Genomic DNA, 26,484 nt, shown 5'->3' with positions numbered 1-26,484 from the left:
ACAGAGACAACTGACAATAGTAGTAGAGAGAGTTTGTTCACTGTTTTATATGGCATGGACTAGGTGGGGATGAGTAGGGTTGTGGTAGAGTGATTCCCTTCTCTTTTTACAGGTTATTGCAAGCAGCAATGACGCACAATGACTCATTAGGCTGAAGGGCACGCTAGAGGGTCAGTTCTTTCATCATCTCTCAGTATGCACATAAAGCCGTTTGGAGATATGATGAAGTGACATAATCTGAGGTAGGATACACACTCTGGCAATTTCAGGTTGACTGTCATGAAAATAGGACGTGAACATACGTATTTGTTTCTTATGCTAAAGGTATGTTTAGCTGAAGTGTAAGGATTATAAATTTATTATACATCATGTGTACATCCATACCTTGATATTTTTAATGGAGTTAACAAATAAAAATGAGAAAATTGAGAGGAGAGCTTGTTCTAGAAATAATAAAATGCACTATTGCAAGTACGGTATCATAGCAATGTATTATATTAATAGAAAGAAAAAGAGCAAATAATAACTGAATATTGAGATGCCTAACTGAAAATTTTGAAGGAAAATTCTGATAATGTAGAGCATGTGGATAATGATGGTAAAACAAAATTGTAGAACTAGAGATTAGTACCTAATCTAGACTAGGAACAAGGAGAGATGGTCTACAAGACAGCATTTATAAGCATTTGTAGTTTGACAGAGAGGAGAAAGACTCCTTTTAGGTTTTGAGAAATAGCCCAGCGTGAGAAGTATCCACAGCAGTCAATTCACAGAGAGTGTCAGTATACACACAGGTGTAGAGCACTTGACTTCTGCTTTTCTGTGCTGTAACTTACTTTTTCGTACAGGATACAGAGTTTCATACTTTCTAATATTCTAATGAATGTTCTACTTTGTGACTTCCTCTTATCCTCTATATTAAAATTTTTAAGTAGCTGATCAGAAAGGGACAAACTTAATAATATATATTGTATTTTTTTTTTCCTGGAATCTAATCTTTTTTTGATAGGATTTTCAGACTGGTAAATATAGCTATTTACATTCTTCATGGTCTGAGTTTGATTATTATCTTTTTCATTTGAATATAAACCCAAGGCAAAAGAACTGTAGTTTCTGACCAATAATTTGATTTATAAGACACGAGAAGAAGGTGTTAGTAATGATACCTCTGAAAGTTTCATATTTAAGGGCACATGCAAACAGACTCACTGAGCTTAGCTGCCTGATGAGGAATACTAGAGGAATACACAGTAAGTCATAACATCTGATCTGGAACTTATGTATTTTGATTTAGTGACAGCAGTGCCAATTTAAAAGTCATCATAGCAAGTGGAAAAGTGAAAACATAAAAAATACAATTTTATGTCAAAATAGAGTCAAGAATGCAACTGTAATGACAATATTTATTTTCATATTTGTACAACTAAAATATCCCTCCTCAGTTTTCATCTAGCTAAGGAAAATGCTGGTCTAATGTGGAGTGAAAAAACGAAGTGACACTGTCATGAAATCCTGCCCCAGAATTTATAGACTGCTTTGTCCTCATACAGATGCTGATCTGTGCAACAGCATTTCTGAAGCAAGCAAGCTCTGCTTTATTGTTTTTTTAAGATGCAACTTTCATGTCTGCATAGCTGCATACTTATTTTCTGTACCTCCTTGAACTAGAACTCATTTTAGCTTGTCACCATTTCAGAGTTTTTACTTGTCTGGGAATGTAATAGTCTGTCCAGTCGGATGCAGACTTCCTAGTTCTATACCTGAATCACAGATGCAACATTTTACATTCTTATCTTGCAGAAGGAATTTGGCAGCTGTGGCACAGGACTTTTAACTGTACAAGCAGCCTGGTTGCTCTCAACTGAATTTCTGTGACTAAAACTTAAGGAGATCCTGCAAAATATGTGGTCAATGAGTGTATTTGGAATAAGGACTTTCTCACATTCTTAGCAGAAGAACATTGTCAAGATAGAGAACTATATTTAGTAATTAAAACACCTTTTAATTGTGGGCAATTAAGAGATTGTATGGACAACTGATACTGAAGTAAGATTGAAATTCCGGTTGACTCAAGTGACTCAGAATTTTTAAATGCAGATAGTAGCCTTCAAGCCATTTTCATTTCTTGTTTCTGCGGGGTGACAGGAGTATCCTTTCAGAAAAGACTTAGCATGAGGGTGCTGGAGACCGTGTTATAAGCATCTTATTAAAATGGGTCAGAAGATGATTCCAACTCAAGTTAGCAGGACACCTTGGATTCATAATTTCATGACAGAGGGAAGAAAGAATATGCAAATGGTACTTTAAGCAAGCAACAGTAAACCTTGGAAAGGAACAGCTCAACATGTTTCATCTGATTTTTTTTTTTTTTAATTTCAGAAACTATCCTAGGATTAGGTAAAAGGAAAAAAGTAAATTTTCCATTGATTTATTATTTGGGGAATTTTATTAAACAAACTACTTTAAAAACAAACATGAGTGATTTTTTTTTTAAATGTTAATCTTACGCAGTGGTCTGGTCATATTAGTCTAAAGGGAAATATATCTTTTGTAGCTAGGACATATCTGCTAGCACTAAACAATTTAGGGTGAAACCTGGAAACACGATGAAAATGCATTTTGACCACGTGTTAGGTTCTGCAGTAGTACTTTTATCATAATCAAATCAGGCATTCCAAATATTTCTGACAGTACAGTAAAGCAGCTGGCATATATTCCTGAAACCTACGTGAGCTATGCTGAGAATAAGCCAAGGGGAAAGAGCTGTCAAAACCAAGATTTTTTATTTGCATTTGCTAGTACTAGTTGCTCTTAATGCAGAACAAGGTCAAATACATCAGAGGATGTTGAGAAATTTCACACACTAAGTGAAGTTGACTGGAGTCCTTCTCATGTGTTTCATGTAAGAAAGAAGATCCTTTTTCCCAGCTGTTGCAGACGTTAGAATTTTGGGTGAAGGAGAACAATTTTTCTTTTCCTTACAAATAATAAAAAATTAAAATTATCTTAGGGAAATAATATTCAAAGGATTTTACAAAGTGATGTCTCAGCAGTGTAGAGAGTCCTGATCTATATAGTCAGAATATTTTTAAATGCTTAGAAAATTCCTGTGCTTTTCAGGCAGAACTATGTTTCTTTCATGCTTATTCTGAGCTCCTTAAAGCATTTTGCCTGCTTCTTTTCAGTCATTGCTGTGAATGCAGTTGTAATGCTAAGCTTTTTCTGAGAATACAGTCTATGTAAAACAAAATGTGAGTATTTTTGTCTTGTGTAATTGTTTTGGCTGGTGCAACTCATGCAAGACAGTCACTCTCACAGGACTAAACAGGACAAATGCAGAGTTCATCTTTAACTGGAGGAGAAAAGGAGACATGGAAATGAGGAACAAATAGCCTGTATTTTAATACTTTAGAAATTGCTTGAACAATTAAACAAGCATCAAGTGTAGAGAAAGGCAATTAAGAACATCAAAATGGTCCGATTTATAAGCATTTGAAGAAAATAATCTAATAAATAAAAGGTAGAATGAGGTTAATCGAAAACCATTTATGTCTAATCAGCAGTTTTGTTGGAATACGATAAGTAACTGAATAGGAAAATGAGAAGCAGAAGGGAGTGTTTTACATTATTAAAATATCTGACACGATTTTGTGGCGCTTTCATGGGGAACAGAATGGATGGCCAGGGGAGAACGTATTAGAGTAGTAATACGCCCTCAGAATATGCTCCCGGCTGTCAGTTACCTGTTTCTCTGGGAGCTGGAATGAGGGGCGAAGGCTGTATTTCGCAGCCTCAGTGCGATCCTTCTGCCTGAGTTTGTCCGGTTGCACTTGAGCCTGCATAAACTCTGAAGTCTGCAGTCTGTTCTGGCAAGAGGGCCTACTGAACAGAGATGGCTGAGCTAATTCCGGAGCAGGTAGCTCAGGCAGGAGGAATGGTGGGACTGCTCTAGCAGTTGTTCAAAGTCACTTCAGTTTGCGGAGAAGCAGTGAATCAGAAGGTAACGAGAGAGCCAAGCTGGCGTGGCGGTAACACTGTGCACTAATAGTCTTGTAGCTTGTTCAGCACTAGCTTAGGTGTCTCCACTGAATGCCCTGCAGGTATCACTGCTTCGAATGCTAGCAGGAGAGGACCAGCAACCCCTCCAGGCTGTCCATATCCTTTATTCTTCCACACTCAGCTGAGTTTATTCCTGTACATAATAATAGTATTTAATACAATTTTGAGTGTATGGCTCTCAGAACATCTTGAAAAAAAATTGACTACTGATTTAGAAGCTGCTGTTGAAATACTGTACACCGCCTCATTCTTCCCTTGTTGTAGGACAGCTGCTCAGGTTGTCTGTGCTGCCTATGAGACTGACTGACTCCTCAGTGTTTCATTTGTAGATATAAGCAAAGCAGGAGATCCAAAGCTGTTTTCAGGGTTAAATCTGTCACTCTGGATTCAAAGGCTGGCCATGTGAGGCTAGTGTCATTTCAGATTCAATTAGTCTCCTCAGTTCTTTGCTCTCCCACTCTCCCAACCTCTTCCTGACTCTGAGTCTTCCTGAAGCAGATGTAATTTCCTTTTTTTTTTTTTAATAACTCAACAGATTTCTCTTCCATGAACTTGCCTCTCTTTAGCCCATGTACACTTTTGACATCCACAGCTTCTCTTGGGAAGGATGTCTATGCCCTAGCTACTCTCAACCACCATTTCTTGTTTGCTTTGAACATGTCTTTTGTTGGTTCCATCTGGTGACCCCTTAATTTTTCAGCCGAACTAGAGAATGAAAATGTGATTTTTGTCTACCTTCTCCATACCCATAATGCCTTCATACATTTCAGTCATATTCTTCTCCACCCATTATCTGTCACTCTTCCAGACTGATGCGTGGTGGCTTACTAAGTCATTCTTAATGCGGAAGTATGTAGCCCTCCTCTGACTCTTTTCCAGTTCTGCTAAAGTGTTTTTGAAATGAGGAGATCAGAATGTACACCAGAATAAGAATGAGGGAAGCAAACTCTGAATGTATACAGTGGTGTAACACTCACTGTTTCCTGTGCTTTATTTTATGCTCCTTGCCTTGTCCTTGCTTTACAGGCCATTTTGTTCTTTTGGCTGTTGTTGAGTATTGAGCTGTCTTTTCATGTAATTTTAACTATGTGTTACAATTCCTAGGTTTCAGTTGGTGGCTCTGAGCTCATCATATTGTAAGCAAAATCAGGAATGTGTTTGTTTTTTCCTGATATACATTACTTTATATTCATCTACATTAAATTTCAAGTCCTTCTGCAGTCATCCCTGTTAACACTCATTTCATTACTCTGTGTAATCTTCAGCCAAATTTTTCATTTCATTGTTCACCTACCTCCCGTTCTAATAGTGTGTGACTAAATTACTCTGCAGGGGACCACACTCCAGTGTGAGAACTGACCATTTGTTTCCTATTTTTAACAATTAGCTATCCATCTTCCCATGGTTGCTTAGTTTCATTGAAGTCCTTTGATTAGGAGCCTTGTCAAAAGTCTTTTGAAGAGTGAAGCAAATACTATCAATCAAACTGCCTCTAATCTAACATGGGTGGCAGTATTCCCTTAGTCTTTCCGTAGCAGGTAAGAATATTCACAAAAGTGCTTATTCCACGGGACTAGTACGGAGGAAGACATGCCCTAAAACCATCGTCCTGAGAGGATTGCAAAGCTGTTCATTAAGTGAAGGGTTGCATATTTTAAAGGGTCTGAATTTAAGACTTCAGGCTGTAGACTTTTAGAAGCTTTATAGCTTTTAAAAATTACTCATTAGTAGGCATCCAATATGATTTAAAACTGTTCCTCCCTATTCTCTTTATTTGTATTTGTATATCCTCTCACAAGCTCTCATTTCAAAGCAGAGGGTTGTGTTTGTTTTAAAATAACCTCTAACAAAAGGGCTCAGCTTCTTTGATAATGATTGGCTTTTTTCAAGACACAATTTGTTTGCGAAGCAGAATACAGATTATTTTGGAGCACAAGTTGAATGCTTTTACCTTTTAAAAAGAAGAACAGAACCCAATTCTGTGTGCAAACTTTAGCTTTTCCTATGCTTCAATTGCATGTTATATCATATTCGCCATGGTTGTTACTGGAAAGCGTACATTGAAGTAGCCTTTCATATTATAGAGACGTATGGACACGAGTCACTTTTTAACAGAGTAAGAATTGTCAGACATCTTGGTCCAGAGTGGGAGGAACATCTCGGAGCACTCTTAGTTCAGTGCAACATTATGTGATTTCAGGAGCTGCTATATGTCTGTCTTGCTTCATTTACTTGGAGGATTGCAAGGGAAGCACATGGCCAAAATAGGTATTTTTAACTGCATTTCCTGAGCCAAGTAATACTAGCTTTTCTTTCAGCAAAGAATGCTGCATTATATTCACAGCTTTCAGGGTGAGAATTGAAACCTTTTATTCAGACCGCCACTGTCTTTGCCACACTGTGGAGCAGTCACCCTCCAGTGAATTCAGCGTTCCATCGTTGTGCGGAGTTGTCTTACTAAGTTCTAGGAAAGAATTAAGTTGGAAATGTTACAACTGAAAGTGGAAAAAAAAGTCTTATCGTTGACATTTTTAAACTGTTCCCATTACGACCTTCATGGTCTGAACCACAGCAGCTTCTTCCCAAGGGCAGGCAGTGACACAGTAATTCACCTCTTCCCAACTGAATGAACACTGTGGACAAACCGGCTTTCAACTCCTGCAGGTAGTACGTTAAAAGTGGTGTATGAGTGAACAGCTGAGCATTAGTAAGTGCAATGATTTTGACGTAGCCAGTTACTGTATGTCAGACAAATGAAATATCCAATCAGAAATTTGCTGAGGATGGATTTTTTTTAGCATAATTTAAAATACTTACTAAATACAGTATATATAATATCTGTAGCATTTACAAGAGAAATTTAAATGGAAAGCCATAGCAAAATGGGAGGGGAGGGAGATTAGAATTTGCTGTTAGAAATTAGATTGTATTTTCTGTTTCTTTTAGACAGGAATGCATTTCATTAAACCATGAGCTCCTATAGGAAATATTTTATGCCATTTTGTTCATTTCTTTTAGAGAGACTATTTCTTTTAAGATATCTATCGCACTGTATGTTCTTCTGTTATTCTTCTGTTATTATATTAGATGTCAGTTGATTTGCAGGTCACACACAGTGGTCATTAGAAACAGTATATTTAGCCTAAGGACTGGACATGAAGATGCAAAGCAGTAAAAGCTACCTGTTGAGTGCTTGCTTTGGTAGGCTAATTGCTGTGATGTTCTGAAAATGAAAGGTATGGCTGAATAATGAAAGCTAAATCACATTGTCATAGCATTTGATAAAAAGGTTAATAGCCAAGACTGTATCCACATTAAATTGTCAGATGTTTGTCTAATTGCAAAGAATGCTTCCAAAGTGAAATTAATACCAAAGAGCTAAAGATCTAGGGTCAAATTCTTTGTTGATATAATTGGTCTTGCTTCATTAATCACAGATGGGCTATGCTGATTAATAGGAAAGAATTTGTCCCCTAAAATGCCTTATTCTGAACCACATTCAGGACTGCAAGGAACACCAACAGGTTTTTTTTTTTTGTTGTTGTTGTTTTTTTTTTTTTGTTTTTTTGATAAATTATTGCCAACTTGAAGGCCGACTTATAAATAAAGAAGGCTGTAATTAGTACTAAGAACACTTAGCAAGAAGGATTCTTTATGGTGACCTTACTGCATGTTTTAGTTGTATTTGGTACCATGGTGAAACGTCTTGCTCATTTAATGATACTGCATTGAATTGTCATTCAAATCAAGCAAAATTGCAAGGTGTATCTATGGCAGTGACTGAAAAATTTATTTCTATATCTACTGTTACTTCCAAATAATAAGCTGGTTTTGTGGTTGCTGAAAGCCTAACATTTAGAAACTCTTAAGAGTGGAGGCATCTTCTGTTTTATTTTTTACTCTTACTGGTTTATTTAAATTTGCTGGTTATCTGAGAAATTTCTTTTCTCATCAGCTAGTTTAGTTTTCAGCACTAAGGGATGATTGAGAAAGGTTTTAGTGTGCAAATAATGATTTTTTAAAAGTCAGAATTCATCTAAAAGTACTGAAGCTCTGTGTAATCTGTTTGCTATATTGCCTGAATACTGAGAGATAAACCTATGTGACTCAAGAACTTACTCTGTTAAAAAAAATGCCTTAAAAACTGACCATTGTCAATGGACTGCTAATGACTGCGAGCGCACTTGCTGGGTGTGTGCATGGTACTGGTTGCTTTCTTTTGCTGTCAGTGTTACTGTGTTAAGCTCTTGCAACAAAGAGCCTGAACACTAACAGAAACAGCAGAAAGCAAGCAGAAAAAACAATAGCTCTTATGTGATCATCTGCTACACTGCTGACCAGCTTAAAGCATCATCACCTCTCACTGCAGCCTCCAGTGGGGCTGGGGGTGTCAACTTGCTGCTGAGGCAAAGCTTTATCACTGAAGACTTTTTTAACCAACTAGACAGAAATAAAGCTAGATAGTACATTAGAGAGCATATGTAGAGGAGGCCAACAGCAGGGAATTTGTGTGTGTGTGCGTGTGTGTACATGTATATTTATATATGTTTGACAGATGAATATATAGGGTGCTTTGAGAGCATGAGTTTCAGGATTAGATCGAACTGAATTGTCAGGGAGACTATTGGTGTGGTTGATTCTCTTCTGGGCACCGTGAGGATACTTTTCTAGCCCTCTAGTGTTATATCTGTTATCAGTCTTCAGCACTGTTGACTAGGACGTGCTCTTGGCTAAGTTTAAATACTGATTGAGAAGACTGCATCTGTGTGGCTTTGTTTTCTCCTGAACAATTTGGAGAAAACTTCTTAAAGATGGAAAAGTGCAGACATGCATGAACTACTGGGATGCACTAGGAAAAGCATCACAGCAAGTTGAAGAAAGTGATGATTCTCTTCTACCCAGCCCTGGTGAGGCCACACCTGGAGTGCTATGTCCAGTTCTGGGCTTCCCAGTGCAAAAAAGACATGGACATATTAGAGGAAGTCCAGCAAAAGGCTACCAAGACAACTAACGAATTGAAGCATCTCTCATATGAAGAGAGGCTGGGAGAGCTCAGATTTTTAGCCTTGAGCAGAGAAGGCCCTGGGTGGGATCTTATCAATGTGTATAAATATGCAGATGGGTCGCAGCCTCCTGAAAAGGCTCTTCCTGGTATGATACTGGTGAGGAAAGTGTAGGGAAGGGATGTTTTGGATGTTAAAATGTGAGACTGTCCACTAGTTCAATGAATATGTGCTGAATAGCAATTTTTGCCTGCTGCCTTATTCATAGAATAATTCTTGGGTATTTTTTCCTCTCAACTGCAACTGCAACTCAGTTATTCACCACACTTCCGCAAGGCTTTCACTTATGAAACATAAACTTGGTTCCTACAATATTAATGGAGTTTTTTTTTTTTTTTTTTTTTTTTTTTTTTTGAGTTCGTGATTTATATAAACTTTACTACTTCTTTGGGAAAACTCTTTGGTGGCTATTTTATCAATTAGAAAGAATAAAAAGATTGTTAAAGTCTATCTCTCTTTCACAAAACTTTGGGGGATAAAGCTATACTTTGGACTCATCTGAAGTTCCTTGCCAAAGACAACTTCTGAGTTTTGCCTAGTTTAGGATATTATCCTTCCTGTGTTTGTCCTTTCTTAAACCACACCAGTCCACAGCAAAAATGTAACGAACCAATACACTACATATACTAGTTGTTAAACATGCTTTCTCTCTTTATTAAGGGGCTTTTAGGAGCACCCATCTCAATTTCATCTTTGTTAGAAGGTAATTTGTTTCAAAGATTATCCTATATGACTGCAGTGAGATCTGCAGTCTGCAAACTTGTTGCTGATACAGGAAGGGTGAAACTGCTGGATGTGATCTGAGCACACTCAAGGATGCCTCTGTGGATACTTTCAGCTGGGAAAGCCAGTGTGCTAGAAGAAACATCCTCTCTGGATATGAAAACATTTAGCAAAGTGTTGACATTGCTCCCAGTGGCAGTTCTACAAATTTGTACTTCTACAAATATCACACCTTATCAGGTGATCAAAGTTTTGCTGGATTGCTTTTATGATGGAGAACTAAATTGTTCTTGAAAATCTATGGATCATTTCTCCGTATCTTCTTGAAAATACATAAAACGTAGTTTCACCTTAAAAGGTGGTTACTAAAGCTGGAAAAACTATATACCTACTTATTGAGATGTCTTATACTGAGAGAAGATAATACCAGTGCTCCAGTTCAAGATTTCCACAGTGACCTGTAAATTTACAAATGATGAATCATGTCTTGCTCCCTGTCATGCTCCCAGCTACAGCTTGTTGGAGTTAACAGCCAGAAGTAAGAAAATTAAGATGGCAGTGTTTTCATTGACACTTGAGGAAACTGGAATCTGTTTGCAGAACTACATCGCCTGAGTGGTGATATTAGAGGCCTTCCATGAAAGATCTGTTATCAGTCATTTACAGAGCTGGTGATAGGTTTTCTTCGATAAAGGTGAAATGGGAATAATTAGATAATAGAGTGCATTTCTTTTTAAATAAGCAAATGAACATTTCTGCCAAAATGTTTATGTGAAGTTTGAATTTGTCTTGTTTTTTAAGCTATTTTGCATCTAAATTAGTACACTAGATCTGGAGAGATCTGTGGTAACTAAGAACCATATTCAGGATCCAGTGCTGAAGCTAGAGGGAAAGCTTTAAAAGAAAAGGAGAAAAGGAGTCACAGGAATTCATCTTACCTACCCTGTGATTCCAGAACCAACTGGAGCATAATGGGGAAGGGTAATGAACAGAGGACCTGAACTGAAAAGCTCTTCCAGACACAGCTAAGAAATGCATCTTCTGTGAAGGCTGTCCCTCTGGTGTATCTGTACTACTTTGTATATATATCTCATATTGTTTGTTTATCTAGAAATAAGTGAGGCAGACGGCTCGCAGCTTAGGGACTGTAAGGATGTCTGTATTGCTGTTTTGTAGAGGAGGAGTTTCTGGACAGGAGCTGAGAGGCGGCTGGTCTGTTCAGGCTCTGCAAAGTCAGTGACATGCATTTTGCCATGCTAGAGAGAATGAGAAATCACCTCAGTGAAAAGATCAGGGAGAATGTGTTTCTACCGATGTGCAAGTCTGCGTATTTTGAAAACTTTCACTTCGTATATGTAACAGCAGCAAATGAAGTAGCCTGGATGATAATCTTAATATGGAATCTGACTTCAAGTTCTGTTTAAAGATTATCAATAATATTTTGCAAATTTTCTTGGATAGTAGGACAAGGAAAAGTGGAGTGCACAGAACACTTTCTCAGCATCCTCTTATTGTAATTCGTGCAGTTACGCTATATGCAACATTATTTTAGGGCTAAGTACAGCCATTTCTTTTTCTTCATCTTCTTAGAGCGTAGGAGAGTAGAATTTCAGAAGAAAGAAATCCGCTAATGCCCTTTGACATCCTGTTGCACCCTTGGATTTTTTAAGTGCATGACACTGTTTTTTTTATTTGTGTTACAGCTCAGGAATTTCAGGCAGAGCTGATGCCTTTCATAAGGTGACTGTCTACTCAAAATACATTTCAGCTAGAGTCCCCAGAACTGCAAATACTGGGCAAGGGCACTGTGTGGGGAAAACCATGCTCTATAATTCTAGTTTCTGATTTCCTTCAATCAGAGGGGAAATTGAAAGGTTTCCATCACTTCAGACTGGGAGCCAGTGGTAGACTTTTTCCAGTTGATGCTCTCAGGACTGCACTTTCTAGATGAAAAAGGGTTCTGAGGGTCTTTCAGCTCAGTTGGTTAGAACGTGGTGCTGCTAATGCCAAGGTCGCGAGTTCAATCCCCGTGTGGGCTATGCTGAGGGCTGGACTAGATGATCTCCAAAGGTCCCTTCCAACCTTACCATTCTATGATTCTGTGATTCCTCCTGAGCTGGAGGAAAGGTCTACATTTTTCCTCCTGTAGCAGTAAAACAAAGAAGCATTGAGGGGTCAGAAAAAAGAACAAGACAACACAAAACTTGTAAGCCATTGAGGAGGAGACATTTCTGGTGTATGAAGCAGGGTTGAGACATTTCTGATGTATGAAACAGGGTTAACTAAGCAGTCTCAAGGAGAATAGAAAGCGGTGCAACTGTATGCTAAAGAGATAAAAGAAATATTTTTTCATGTTTCCAGGCTGTATGTTTTCCTGGGGCTATCTGCATAGGTGAAGGGAGCAGTATTGAATTGGCAGGCCAGCAGTGTGGGAGAGCAGAACTAATTAGGATTACGTAGAAATGCAAATATAGATTAAAAATCATGTGTGTTTAGGGAGCAGAAACAATTAGGAACCTGCATTTTAAGGGCTAAGGCATTGTTCAGTTCTAAGACTATTTAATTAGGAAGATTCTTTGGTGCTTTGTGGGACTCACAAAGATTAGGATAGGAAGAAGTAGGCAGAGCAAAGAAAGGATTGAAAGTAAATCTATCCTTGATTTGTCTCACCTTCCTCCATCCAAAATTCATTCCCACCTCCCAGGATTCTTGTCCTCTTTCCATCTTTAATGCAAAGGCAAGTACATAAGGGGAATAAAGTGCCTTTTCTCTTCCCCAAGCCAAAAAGCCAGTGCTCTCCCTCCTATTTACATACATTAGTATTAAGTACTTAGGGCTGATGTGAGGTATTCTCTGCTCTTCCTATGTATTAACTTTAGGAGTGGGGAAGAGAGGAGCTACAGAGGAGCACTTCAATAGAGTGAAGTGTGCCCCTACAAAGGGAGACTTACCCGAAAAGTTTAACCCCATTCCTAAGACTGCTAACTCAGCCTTTCCAAATGAATTGCTATGCAAATTTGAATGCAATTTTTCTCTGAAAGCTTGATGTTAACCAGTATAAATTCCGTATGTGTACACGTTCACATGTATATCTTTCTTTATGAGTCATTTTTTTTGAACTTTATATTTCACAGTGTTATTCAGAAATTTTATCTTAGTTCCATTTTTATAAATATGTTTAAAAGTCCTTCTGGCCCTCTGAGAAACACAAATTGTTATAGTAAGCTGATGTTTTACGTTTTGCAATGTAAAACAGCTCATATAATTACCCAAAGAGAAGATTGAGGCATTACTGTTCTCCCAAAATGAGAGCGAGAAGGAAAAACTCATATAAAATGAGAAACAAGAGGATGGAAGCGTTACTATTCCTGAACAATATCAGGTGTTTTATGTTATGCTTTGATAATACTGATCTCTCAGGTTAAGAGTCCTGACTACTAAGCTTTTCAAATCCTAGCAGACTTCTTTGGCACAACCTCTAAACTTTTCAAAGCCTGATTTTTATGGACACAATGCACTTTTTCAACACACATTCTCACAAAACCTACTTTATTCTAGCCTACTCTTGAAAAAAAAGAAAGAGAGAGAGAGAGAAAAGATCAGTCCCTCTCCCAAATTCTGGTGGGCTGCAGGTCTTTGAGCTCAAGTAGGGCCATCCTGCCTGGAGCATCAGCACTTTCTTGCAGGGGAGCTGAAATTTCCATTTGTTTTGCTCTGTGCTACATTTCCTGAGCTCATTCACAGCTGTCTTCATTATTCACAGCTCTGAACTGATGAAAGGACAAAAAAAAAAAAAAAAGTGCTTTATATGTATGTCAATTGTGAGAATGTTTTACCTCAGAAAGTGGATAATGAAGTTGTGAAAGTAGTAACCATTGCTGTTGCCTGCCAGGAACGTCAGCTCTGCTGGAGAGGAGGCCCGCCGAAGGATGAGGGAGTGTGATGGCCTGACAGATGCATTGCTCTACGTCATCCAGTCTGCTCTGGGGAGCAGTGAAATTGATAGTAAGGTTTGTCATCTTTGTCCTTTCAGGAGAAAGAAATCCAGGTACTCAGGGTACTTCAGGAGTATTAAGTACCCAGTAGGAACCAGAACTAAAAATGGTGTAGTGGATTTACAAGGCAACCAGAAAAGAGTGGACTGGTTGCTGTTAAAAAACAGTGTTATATGAATTAATAGACAATTCCACTGTATTACCACATTACTACTTCTTTGAAGAGGCTCAATAAATGCTTTTTAGTAATAGCTGTTTCAGGCTGAGATAAAAATACATCTTTAGTTCTCTGAAAATATGAAGATATGAACATGCTTTTCCCAAGGTGAAAGACTGCTTAAATAAAATGACTTCAAGGATTTACAAGTTGAAGATTTCTAATATATTAAATACATCAAAGCATTTCAGAGAAGGAGAAACATGCTAGTTTCAGATATACTTTGCATTCAGTGTATGGCACTGAATTACTTACAGCTGTTGCTCCAGAGCAACCTTTGTCCATTTGCAATACCCTAAGAATTTTATGGGAGGAGAGCAGCCTTCTACACAGCAAAATTTTGAAACCTATTGGGCTAGTATTTCTGAAGTGTCTTTCACAGATTGGAGAGAGAAAATCTCCAGAGTTTTATGGTTGCTAGCCTGAAACAACTGGATGGCTTTTGCCTACATGCTCAGGGAGGAAGGAATTATGGAAGGTTCATAGCGCACAGTGCAACAGCAGTAGCCTGTGGGTGTTTCGTTGTTTAATCATTACCCAGCAGTCTATAATCAGTTTTCTATTATTCAAAGTTACTGATAAGTGAAGGAGACCCACCCACAGGGTAGACACTACACTGGAAAGAGACTTCAGAGCAAACTCAGATGCTGTGTGCTGCCAGCCACCTCCTACCCCTTTCTGTCACCTCCTGCAGAGCCACTTGGGAAATGTTTTTTTTCTTCATTAGCTTTGGAAGAGGTGAATCAGGGACTGTTTCAGCTTGTCCAATAGAAAGTAAAACTTAGATGGTTTCATGGAAGCGAGTGGGAGGAGGATTAAAGAGGAGGAGGGAGGAAGTCACTTTACACCTTTTCACAGCTCAGCTGCTGCTCTTTCAGCCCTCTCTTCACAGGTGACTAGACTGATTTCAGGATTGTTTTACTATTAAAAGGGCTAAATAAGAAGCATAGTAAGTTTTCCAAATGCCATGATAATTATGCTATTAAACGGTTTATAAGATTGCTGTTGAAAAAGAACAGAATACTGGTCCCTGCTTTTGCAAGTACTGGAAGAGGGTGTGGAGCTCACCAGTATATGTACAGTTGCTGCTGAAGTTGCACCTTGTGGGTAAAGTTAAGAATGACTAAATCTTAGCAGCACTAGAAACTGAAGTTTGGGGTTTTATTGTCAATTTCTAATAAGAAAAAGTTATGATACTTCAAGTTAAAATATTGAAAATAATGGATTAGATATGTTTTGCCTAAAAAAGTTACTGTTCTTAATCTGCATTGATTAAATAAGAAAAACTCTTGAAGTCATATTTAAGCCTCTTATGGTGACTCTTTTAAAAAACATTTGTAGGCCTAAGAAGTACAAAGCCCATCAAACTAAAAACTACAAGGGGAGTAAAGTTTGGTTAAGTATGTGAATTGAATCAGCTTTATAGGCTTGTGCAAGTTCATCTTAACGAAAAAGGTGTCATTTGCATGTGTGGCACAGATGTTTGCTTCTCAGTTTTTAGCTTGAGATAATGTTGTCTTCACAGTGGACTCAGCTAGTTTGTTTTTAATATAGGTGTGAATTTTAAAGTAAGATTATTCCTGAAAAGATTAAACAAAATTACGGTGCTAATAAATGCTCACAGCTATAACACGCAGAAGTTGAAGTATAGAAGTAAATGTTAGCAATTAAAAAAAGATCTTGTCCAGCTAAGTCTGAGTTCAGTATTTGCTGTCATCTCTAAAACTTAATGTCATCTTAAAACCTGTGGGCCAAATGCATACCTGGCATAAGCTCATAAAATATATGACAGTAAATGAAGTTGCATCTTTTGCCCTCAGTGGATAAAACCCATGCTTTCTGTGCCTCTAGAAAATCATGTGCGTGTATTTATTACAAGGGATAGTCAAACAAAATAGAACCAAGTAAAGGAGTAGGCTTCAACTCAGTCTAAACTGAGTTTCTTCTAGAGTTGAAGAAATCATGTTGAATTCTCAATGCCCTAGGTCTCACTCCATTTCTGAGTTCCAGACAGCATCATATGCATAAGGCCTAATGCATTTGGGGGAGAAATGGAGGAAAGGGAAAGAGTGGCCACAAGTTATTTGCAGCCTGGCTGAAAGTAGTAAAAGCAGAAAGACTCCTGAGATTTCTACTCTTACTTCTCAGACTCAAGAAACACAACCTGTTTATATCCATACTATGCTATAAGCAGTTGCAAAACAGAACTCAGACCTCATTTTCTGGTAATTCTCACAGAATTTAAATCAGAACAAAAAGTTTTTGGTAGTGAAAATACTATTGCCATGTTGCATTTGTAGCATTTTCTGGTTCACTAAGGTAGAAGTTAGCTTGCATTGTGTGTGTGCTTAGGTTCTCTTGATCACACTTTTCCCCCCTCAGCTTCTGTTTTCACATTGCACTCCAGCATGAAGTTCAGAAACATGATAAAAAATTGATGGAAAATGTACTATCCAAACTGCTGTTCCTTCCATAAAAGGAGAGTGTGAGGTCCTGCCAATTCTTCTGAATCTTTTAAGCAGTGGTTACCTAGGAATCACTCAGAAATGAGTAGAAAAGAGTTGTGCTGGGCAAATGCATTTGCAAAAATCAGTGATATTTCTTCTGCTTTCTATACAGAGTAAACAAGGCAGGAATTTTAACCTTTTTTTCTTGCTTTTTGTGTTTATATTTTTTTTGTCATGTTTTTCAGACCGTTGAAAACTGTGTGTGCATTTTGAGGAACCTCTCATACAGGCTAGCTGCAGAAACATCTCAGGGACAGCAGATGGGAACAGATGAACTTGATGGATTACTGTGTGGTGATACCAATGGCAAAGATGCTGAGAGTTCAGGATGCTGGGGGAAGAAGAAGAAGAAAAAGAAATCTCAAGATCAGGTAATAAAAGTTACTTGCAGCTGTGTGCCATTAGTTTAAGTACCTACCTTTACAATATAAAAAGTTAATGCACTGCATTAGAAATAAATTGCATGATGCATAGTATGAGGAAGCATTAACAGTGTTAAGTAGCTGAAAGTTTAAAGCAGAGTGTAGTTCTGAAAGAATTACAGAAAATATATGTGCTTAACAGTGTTGCAGATTACACAATGGCACCTAGAAGCTGTAGTCATGGGTACACTGTGAATGCCATAAATAAATACTGTAAACTGCTCAATCTGTTACAGGGAACTATTTATATTTTGAAATGAAAATCTTAAAATTGAGATGTAATCTACACATTCTTTATGCTTTCCTTTCACTGTCACATCTGTGCAGAGGGGCCTTAATACAAATAGACATCAGGTGTGCGTGTGTGTTTGCTAATTTTGAGCTAGTCTCATACGCTACCTCTATAAGTCAAGAGAAAACTACAGGACTGAATCAAAGAGTATAACTGAATGTGAAAAAGCTCACACAGTTTGACATATTTAATGTTGTTACCAAACTAAGGTTATGAGAAGTGCAGTCTTCACTTGTTCCTCAGATTATCTGAAGGGGGTGGGTTGTTTTAAAAGTGTATTTATTTCCTTATTTGTGCATTTTAACCAAAAATTTGGGTAATGCTAAAAGAGTGATATTACAGAAGAAGACCTTGTTGTATCAATGCACACACAATGACAGTGGCTACTGACTTACAAACTTTTTTTTTTTTTTTTTTTTTTTTCCAAAGACCTACGGTGGCAGGAGGTGTTCTTCCATCTCTCTTCACAGACTTACTCCTTTCTAATGCCATTTATTTCTGCTTCAGATGGCTCAACAACAGTATGCATTTGAGTCACCGGTTAGGCACACAGAGTTTTGGAATAAATTATGTGAACCATTATTGAAAATATTCTTGAAGTTGTAAAGGCAAGTTCTGTTAACATGTGAATGTTACAGGGACATTAACAGGTGTTGAAAAGTGCAGCACTTATGACTATTGAGACTTTAATTTTACCTGTTCTGGTTAAATACTGCAGTCATCAGGAAAATTGCATTTATTACAGCCTTTTGTTGAGTTTCATGTTTTATGCTGCAATGAAATCAAGTGTCAAAGCAATCTAATGATTTTATCCCATAAAGCAATCATCCCTGTCCCTACATTAACAGGTCCCATAAATAATGGTTGCAGTTATCCAAAAGTGAAGGTCCAAAAATAGTGTGTGTGAATATGAATAGGTCTTACTGTAACTCATCTTTCTTATTTTTGATGCTCTGCTTACTAACACTCTATAAAGTCTTTTACAACTTTTCCTTCCATCTTTCTGCTGTGATTTCTGCATCTTTGTCTCACATCTTCAACTTTATAGCATTGATGATTTCATCATTCCTGTTGAATTTCTGTGCACCTTAAAGACTCTGTATAAAGTAACTTTTTTCTCTCTTCCAGGCCAAAGAAGTCATTCTCTTTTCCTTTACAGTAGACATGGTTTTACCTGTTCCTAGCTATACTTTATTTCTATGATCATTCACTGTCATCATACAGCATGGTAAAAGCCCCTTCACATCTGCTCATATCTATCAGATTCAAGAGTTTAATATCAATTTTAAAATCCAAAGGAGACTAAAACTGGGTCCATCCTTTCAGGTTTGTGTTCACTAGGCTTTCCTGCAGCAAGGAAATAAATTTTGCAAACTCTTCAAGAGTTTTCAAAACTAATTTTGCAATGCAAAGAACCACTTTGTTTTAGAAATATCAGAAATATTTTTCTAATGATTTTTCTTCCTTTTTTTTTCTCGTCTTTTCCTTTAAAACCGGACAGCCAGCCTATCCCATCCTGCCATTGGATACCAGTTCTCACCTATGGCTATTATTTTTTCAGTCAGAAGGATAAGAGCAGACCACAGTATTTGCACCTTATGCAGAGCTTTAGTCTTACCCTGTAACTTTTGACTGTTGTCGACTGAGCCAAAGGTATTTTAAAATATTTATCAGGTTAAATAGAATACTACTGACGACAAATGTGACTGAGGTCCATCATCAAGATCACTATGCCAGATAGAGAAGGAAATTACATTAAATGTCTCACAAGTTGCTTTGGTAAATGGAGAAAAAACAGAAAAATATTCTTCATGAAACAGCATTTTTTATGTTAATAACATAGAGCTCAACCCTCAGCTCCAGCTATCTTGTAAAGTCAAGGGGTTTTGTCCATTTATTTTGCAAAAATAAGCACGTACAATTATTCAGTTGCTTTCTTTTCTGGAAACCATCTAGTTCAATACACCAAAAAAAGGTCGTTCTGCTTCATTGGCTCTATGACCATCCTGCAGTTTTCCAGGATCCCCAGTACATTTGTTCCCGCTGGAAAGCATGTCCATCTGAAAACACCTAACCTTTCTCTCGCTTTGTGTTGCAGTCAGGAATACCCCATTTACTATTTTTCTGTGTGCTTAAAAAAAAAATCAATATTATTTGTGGGGTTTTTTGCCAAGAAATAGTCTTTAACATCTGCATCATCTTGTGTTTCTCAGCTTAGTTAGAATTCCCCCTCTCTGAATTAAGCTTATCTATGCTTTCTGCACATTCCAAGAGTAATGTTTTCACATGTCCTTTCCCGGTACGTTGTCCCCCTACATGCTGACTGATGCCCTGTGTTTTATACCTGCATACATATTCTTTTACATTAATCTCATCACTTTTCTGCAAGACTGGTAAATTTTTCCAGGTAATGGCTTTTGTAATCTCTTTTCAGTTGCAGTGTTTAAGCTATTACCAGCTGCTTGTTCCATCCCTCACAACGGAACACGTGGTCTCCTTGTGATATTGTTTTTAGAGAGTTCATTCCTTTGGGGGTGCATCAACAGGGAAGCTTTTGTATGTGCCTCATAATATAGTCCTGAAGATCACTCTAGTGACTGACAGTGTTACGTGTAAGATATGCATGTGGATTCTTAGGAGGATGCAACAATTTAAAGTATGTGAATCACTTAAAACACTACGCATGGCCAAGAAGTTGCCTTCTGCAGAAGGAAATGTCAAAGAAGAGATGTAAGACAATGTATCTGTAACAGTAGTCAGTTGCCAAGCTGCCTCATAAAGACATGAAGTTGAGCTTCAGTCTTTTTTTTTTTTTTTTTTTTTTTTTTTTTTTTTTTAATGAATTGTTTATGCTGCACAATATGTATTTAGCTAACCTGCCGGGGAAGTTATTCACAAACGTAAAAACAAGTTCTTTTTAGGCTCACTGTTATCACTTACAGATACAGAAGTTGTGCTCAGCCCAGTGTTAGATCAATTTTACCTGTCATTTTACCTATGTGATTTCTTTAGTAATCTTTAAAAATTTGCCTTCTTAGTACACAAAACACAAGAGATGCATGTATTTCCAAGAGCTGTAATGCCTCGGGACAGAGGAGAGGTTCCGTGTCTACAGCCTGCTGTATTCTGTGTCTCTAGAAAATATGAGCTGATGGTGCATGTCGCTTTATTTTTTTGGCAGTGCCATGGATTTCTTGTATAATAAAACTATCTCTGCGGAAGATCAAGTTTACATAAAAATACGATTAAATGTTTAAATTTTACTGAACTCAGTTGTGAGATTTTCCTATTATAGTAGACTTCAGTCAGTAGGAGTTCTTTCACTTACTTTCTCGAGCATGTATTTTCTCACACCCTTTCTGAAGGGAACAAAATGTGGGGATTTGTGGGGTCTTAATTTTTAAAGAGAAGTGTTCAAACAATCTAGAAATTCCTATTACCTATCAAAACTATTGGAATTGGACAAAATGCTAAAATAATTTAACAGGAAACAAGTGTTCTTATTTCAGAATAAACAGAGGTTTTGTTAAAAGCATCTGCAATCCTTCCTCTGTTGAATTCTTTGCCAGAACTCAGGGAGACTTTGCCACATGAGTCTATTGCCCAGAAAAAGCAAAATCTAGTTCTAAAGATTTGCAATAACATAGGTATGCGTGATCGTTGGTGTTACCTATAGAAAACCAGAAAGCAAAACTTCGTTAAAGGCTTTATAAAAGAGAAGTGAGACTCATCTGTCTTTATTTTTGTCTCAAATACCGAGAACTGTATTTTCTTCCTTCCCGGCTGTTCTGTAGATTCCCTCCCTGCTGCTTGCCTGTGTTCAGCTGTTACCGAGTTCACATCACATCAAGTTATCCAGCTTTGCCTCAGCCATTGTAGCCATCAGCCTCTCTGCTTTGTATCCTCTCACTTTCCAGATCGAACCAAATTTCTGCACCTTGGGAAATGTTGTTGCTTCCAGCAGTATCCTCACTGCTGCCAATACATTTATTCTTTCAGCTGCGTGAGAGATGAGGATTATGGCAAAAACAATTAAGGAAAGTAAGGCGCACAGTCCAAATTCAGGAAAAAAGACAGGGAGTTACCATTAATTCTGATTTGGTTTCTTCATGTTATGCAATATTATGCATATTAGCAATATTTCACGTCTTTTCCTTTTTTTTCAAAACGAAGAAGCAGGCTTACTTCTTGGCTTTCTTGCACAGGCTTCAAACCCTCCTAAGCTCCTCATCTGTGATGCTTGTCAGCCCAGAATCTATCCCCAAGTCTGTTTTTGATTGAAGGTGGCACTTCTGAAATGAGCCTGACCCCTCTCACCTACTGTCAGGAGCCTTGAGGTGTAACAGCACCATTTTCAAGTTAAAGATTATGAATTGACTGGCACCTCTCTTCAGCATGCTAGCTAAATAGACTGTAAATTCTGCTATTCTGTAGTAACGAAGCTGCAATTTAAGTTTATGTTGCAAGGAAGCATTCGCTTTCACTAACTGAAAAATCTGGGTAAAATAGCATATTTAAGACAGAGAGAACAACATTTCTAAATGAGAAGAAAAAAGCACATTTTGAGCAGTGTTTTGGAATGGATCAGTGGCCTGCCTGATCAAGGCTTCGGTGTGATCCCACTTCTATTTACCGAGTGTGTTTTAGTACTACGCTTAAGTGCACCAGATGAAGAAGCCCAGAAACAGAGACATGGCAATTGTTGCTGGTTTTAGTCCATAATCTGAGCTGGGAGTAGGGATGAAAGAGTGCATTTCCAGGATGCTCTGTTTGGGAAGGGTGTTCCTGTGCACCTGGGACTTCCTTGTCTTGTCAGAGGTGGTTATGCCAGGTGTTGCTTAGCAATAGATCTACTGGCTTCAGAATTCCTTAATATGCATTTTAACAACTGTTTTCTAAATTCTTGCTTGCTTACATAGAAGCATTTCCTAAGCCTTGGGAATCCCTTTCTGTGCTGTATGACCATGTTATTTTGAAAATTAAAGCTATAGGGCTGTTAGATATAATTTGTTTCTGTCAGTATATGAAATGTAGTTCAAAGCCTCTTACCTTCAGTTACCTGTGGAGACAGGTGAGGAGAAGGAGATGTGGTTAGATGCCAAGGATCCTTCCCTCCAGGTTGAACTGTGTGCTGCTCTGTTTGGGAGGAGTTTGGTTTTAAGCAAAGGACAGAATGCTCAAATTCAATGAAATTATTTTGTGTAGCTAAATGTAGTAATTAAAAAAAAAAACGAACAAAGTAATTGAAAAAGAGTTTAATCTGGAGTATAATTGAGAATTATCCATGTCTCATATAAATAATAAAGATTCTAATACGGATGTTTTGAAAGCATTCCAAACACCTTTCCCAAAATTGTAGGCATTGCTGTATCGAATGCAGGAGGCTACCATTATTTATCCAATAAACTGTATCCAGAAATTGCCAAGTTTTGTGTGACTGCCTGTGACTGTACTGCAGCAATTTTGCCCTCTTCCACCCTTATTCTGTATACTCGGTGTCATTAGACACCTTTCATTTACCTTCCTCACCTTTCTTTACACCTGAAATTTGACTTGGTTTAGATAATGGCATTCTTGTCTCCTTGGTATCAGCTGTATGAGTTCTCATCATCTCTGAAAGCAACTGTTTGATATTGTTGAGTATTTGTTGCTTAAATTTAGATTTCTGCTCTTGAACAATGTTTTTTGATACATTGGGAGATAGTTGGGCTGATGTGCCTAGGGACAGCTGGCACAGACTTCCACAGCTGCATCCATGGCTATGTGAAGGATGAGAAATTACTGTCCTCTTGTGGGGGCATGTTTGTTTAAAAGTCTTTGAAATTTCATAAATGCTTTGGTAAGAATTATTAAATTGGTGATATAAATTTTATTGCTGCTGACACAAAGAACATAGCTGTAACATTATCAGACTATCTCAGATGCCTAGGATTGTTGGCATTGAAGAAGATGGTTTTGGTTTTTTGTTTTTTTCCCGGATACTATCTTTTTTAGCAGTTAGTGATGATGGTTTTTCTCCTAATCTGCTGGAAAAAAATAGATATGTTTAATAACTGAAAATAAAAACCATTACTGTTGTTTGATATCAGAGGAGAAATCCATGACCATCTCTGTGGTCATGAGATACTCCTTAATAACAAACTCCAGCAACTTGAGAGTGTGTTGTCAATGCAAAAGATGCAAATACAGAGAGTACACTTCCCTTACTTAGTAGAAATCTTTCCTAGTATTCTGTATAATCACACTGCAAATTGATTTACTTTCATTAAAATGAGAAATAGGAGGTTGGATAGTCTATTAAGTGTTGTGGGAAAATATCTAGGTAAGCAATCTTTTTTTCTCCCCTCAGAATTCTTCGGTAATATGAAAACTTCAGAAATTTGTTGGAAATACTCTCTTACTCTCAAAATTTTATTGTTCTCAAAGATCTTTATATTCAGCTTTTTATTCTTCTTGACTTTCTTCCTTTCTTTTCACTAGTTTCAGGAAATGAGAGATTTATATCTTGCTCACGTAACTTAACAGTTTGTCAGCTCCAACCACAATGTATGTGGATAATTTCAGCTGAAGCAGGGAACAGTGGAAGGAATATTTGTTCATGACTTTTGTTCTCCTTAACATAAGCTAAAAAGAGTAATTGCATGTAGCCTTCCTCTTTTTCAGACATTCCTACTGCATCCACAGCCTATCTCAAATAGAGCTTATTGATCATTCCTGATGGGCTGCAACAATACAGTAACTGTTCCAGTAATTCACCAGGTAGACTCGTTTAGCTCACAGTCTCAGTTCATTAATATTGAGCAAGTTGAACTACAAAGCAGCTTCTGCCATGCTTTAGCCACTGTTCAGGAAAATGAATGATAATATCATTTTGGGGGAAGATGCTTTTTTTTTTTTTTTAAACTCAGACAATTGATATGTTTCTTTATGAATTTTTGAAAGGTAAGACAAAATATATGGGTGAAGATCATGCAGTTAAATCTATGTTGCAATAGCCTCTTTTCTGACCTATGAGTCCTTCATGCCCCAGCAATAGTCGAGCTGTTCAGCTGCAGGCACAGGTCTCAGCTAAGAGGAAGATGCCAGAAAATATTAAGCCCTTCAGTGAAAGTTTGCCTGAGATCACACATGCAGCAGCACAGGAGAGCTCAGACACGGGAGACAGGGAGTGTGGGAGAGGTCATGGTTGCTGATGCCTTTTACCTCTCAGACGTAGCCAGAGACTGGCTGCAGTGTCCGCTCTTCTATCACCCTTATCTTGTGACCTTGAAGAGGACACCATAGGCACAACGTGCATCTTAGGCACGATTGTTGCTTAAACCCTCCATCTGCCTGCTGCTCGGCTGCTTTAGGCACATGTAGCAAGTCCAAAGAAGAACGCAGGCAGCTTGTGCAATGCCACTGGAGTTACTGCTCCTTCTGTGCACATGCATGTGCAGTGCCAGAGACTTACAATGACCCTGAGGTATCACAGTGTCTTAAAAAAGGTCCCACAGACATTTTCTCTCCTGGTGATAAATTAGTGCAAGCATGTGCCAAAAGTTAGTAGCAACAAAGGCAGGAAAATGCAATAATTAGTCTCACTTCTTTTTTTAAATGCTTTCTCATAGCTGGGCAGAATGACAAAACTGTGTTAAATATGAATTTGTCTGCAAGTATGATTTCTAGGGCTTTAAATGCACCAGTACAGCATGAACACATTTACAACTTTATTTATATCAGCTGATTTTTGGCAGTAGTTGAGATTGTACAAGTGTAAATACTTGGATTAAAAAAAACCTGTACTCCCACATGTGCACAAAAAAATATACTGGGTAGATTTGATACATTTTATGCATTATAGATACTTTGTCCCTGAAATCATACAATAAATACCCTGTGCAAACTCTATTCAGCTGCATAATATCTCCATACTATGTGCAAATCAGGATGAGATGGATGAAGACCTGTATTTGTGTCTTTGAGCATCACAGGTCATTCTTTAGTGGGCTTATAAAGGGGTTAAGTGCAAATGTGCTGCAAGCTCTGATTTGGCCTGTAAGAGATGCTTCTGATTTGTATTTTTTAAAAAAATTCTAACAGTTCAAGTCATTGAATTCCAAGAGTCAAAATAAGAAGCAGTCTTTAATGTGTTTTCTGTGAGCTTGTGAGAAGTCATTTCTGGCAAGGATGATGAGTTATAGGCAGAAAAGGGGAGAACTGAATCACATACAGTGAAATCAACCTATTGGTTTAAAAGCAGAAAGATATTTTAAAAAATTTCAAAGGCAGAGCTGTATTACAGTGTCATTTTAAAGGGATTTTTTTCTCCAGAAGGTGATTTTCCTGTTGTTTCTCAACCACTATGGGGAATGGCTGTTCCATTTTGTTAAACTGTGGTAACTTTTGTCCAATGCAGTGAGGTTTATATGTGAGCAGCTTTCTGATTTTGAGTAACTACTCATGTGCTGATGTCCCAAGAGCTTTACATACTGGTGTTCTACTTTAATTTAGAAAAAAAAAAAATCTAGATTCTCAGTGGTAGTAAACTAATATAACCCTGTTAAAATGAAATAAGCTTTATTGGTTGATACTAGATGAGACTTGATTGGCTGTCTTTTATTTTAAATTATATGTAGATTTTTAAAGTTAGCTTAAGTAACATGATAATTGATAATTCCTGAAAATGAGAAAATCTAGGTCTTTCCCAGTGTGAATTTCTTTGCAGTGTTGTTTGAATCATAATTGATTAAACTGATTAAATCTGCTAGGAAAATTAACTGTTACAGATCTAAACAAGGAATTAATTTGGTCTGTGCTATCTTTGGATGTGTAGCAGATACATAATGTTATGATACACATTTTTTGTCTACATAATCACAGCAAGTTTTAATCCAATGCATTAAAATGTTTACTTTGTACAATATCATGTAATCTGTGCATGTCAAAGATGTTAGAGAAAAATTATATTAAAAAGTGAAGGATTATTTTTAACACTAAGACTGAATTTTCTAAATCCTTTTATCTGTACAAAGCAAGGCAAATATGTGTTTATTATACAGAGAGATAAGAATCACATATTTAAAATACTATTAAAATTGCATTCCACATACTAGTGTTGTTTAGAAAGCAAAAAAGTCTTCAAAATTCCTTCTTTTAAGAAGTTTCATGCTTGGGTGTATTGTGCACCCCAGTAGAAAGGTGAATAGATGCGAGAATGAAATCTC

General features: G+C 37.5%; 1 protein-coding gene across 1 annotated transcript in view; it reads left to right on the top strand.

The window, feature by feature from the left end:
- The window catches only part of CTNND2 (catenin delta 2), a 405,040-nt gene that overhangs the window by 300,261 nt on the left and 78,295 nt on the right, over positions 1 to 26,484 (top strand). The window contains exons 12-13 of the mRNA XM_062568505.1: positions 13,738 to 13,855; positions 16,750 to 16,935. Of these exons, the coding sequence (XP_062424489.1) occupies positions 13,738 to 13,855; positions 16,750 to 16,935 (304 nt within the window). The remainder of the gene's footprint in view (positions 1 to 13,737; positions 13,856 to 16,749; positions 16,936 to 26,484) is intronic.

The sequence above is a fragment of the Rhea pennata genome, chromosome 2 (genome assembly GCF_028389875.1).
Source record: "Rhea pennata isolate bPtePen1 chromosome 2, bPtePen1.pri, whole genome shotgun sequence".
Classification (NCBI taxonomy): Eukaryota; Metazoa; Chordata; class Aves; order Rheiformes; family Rheidae; genus Rhea; species Rhea pennata.
The sequence above is the reverse complement of the archived record's forward strand: the minus strand, read 5'-3'. Positions and strand labels throughout refer to the sequence as shown.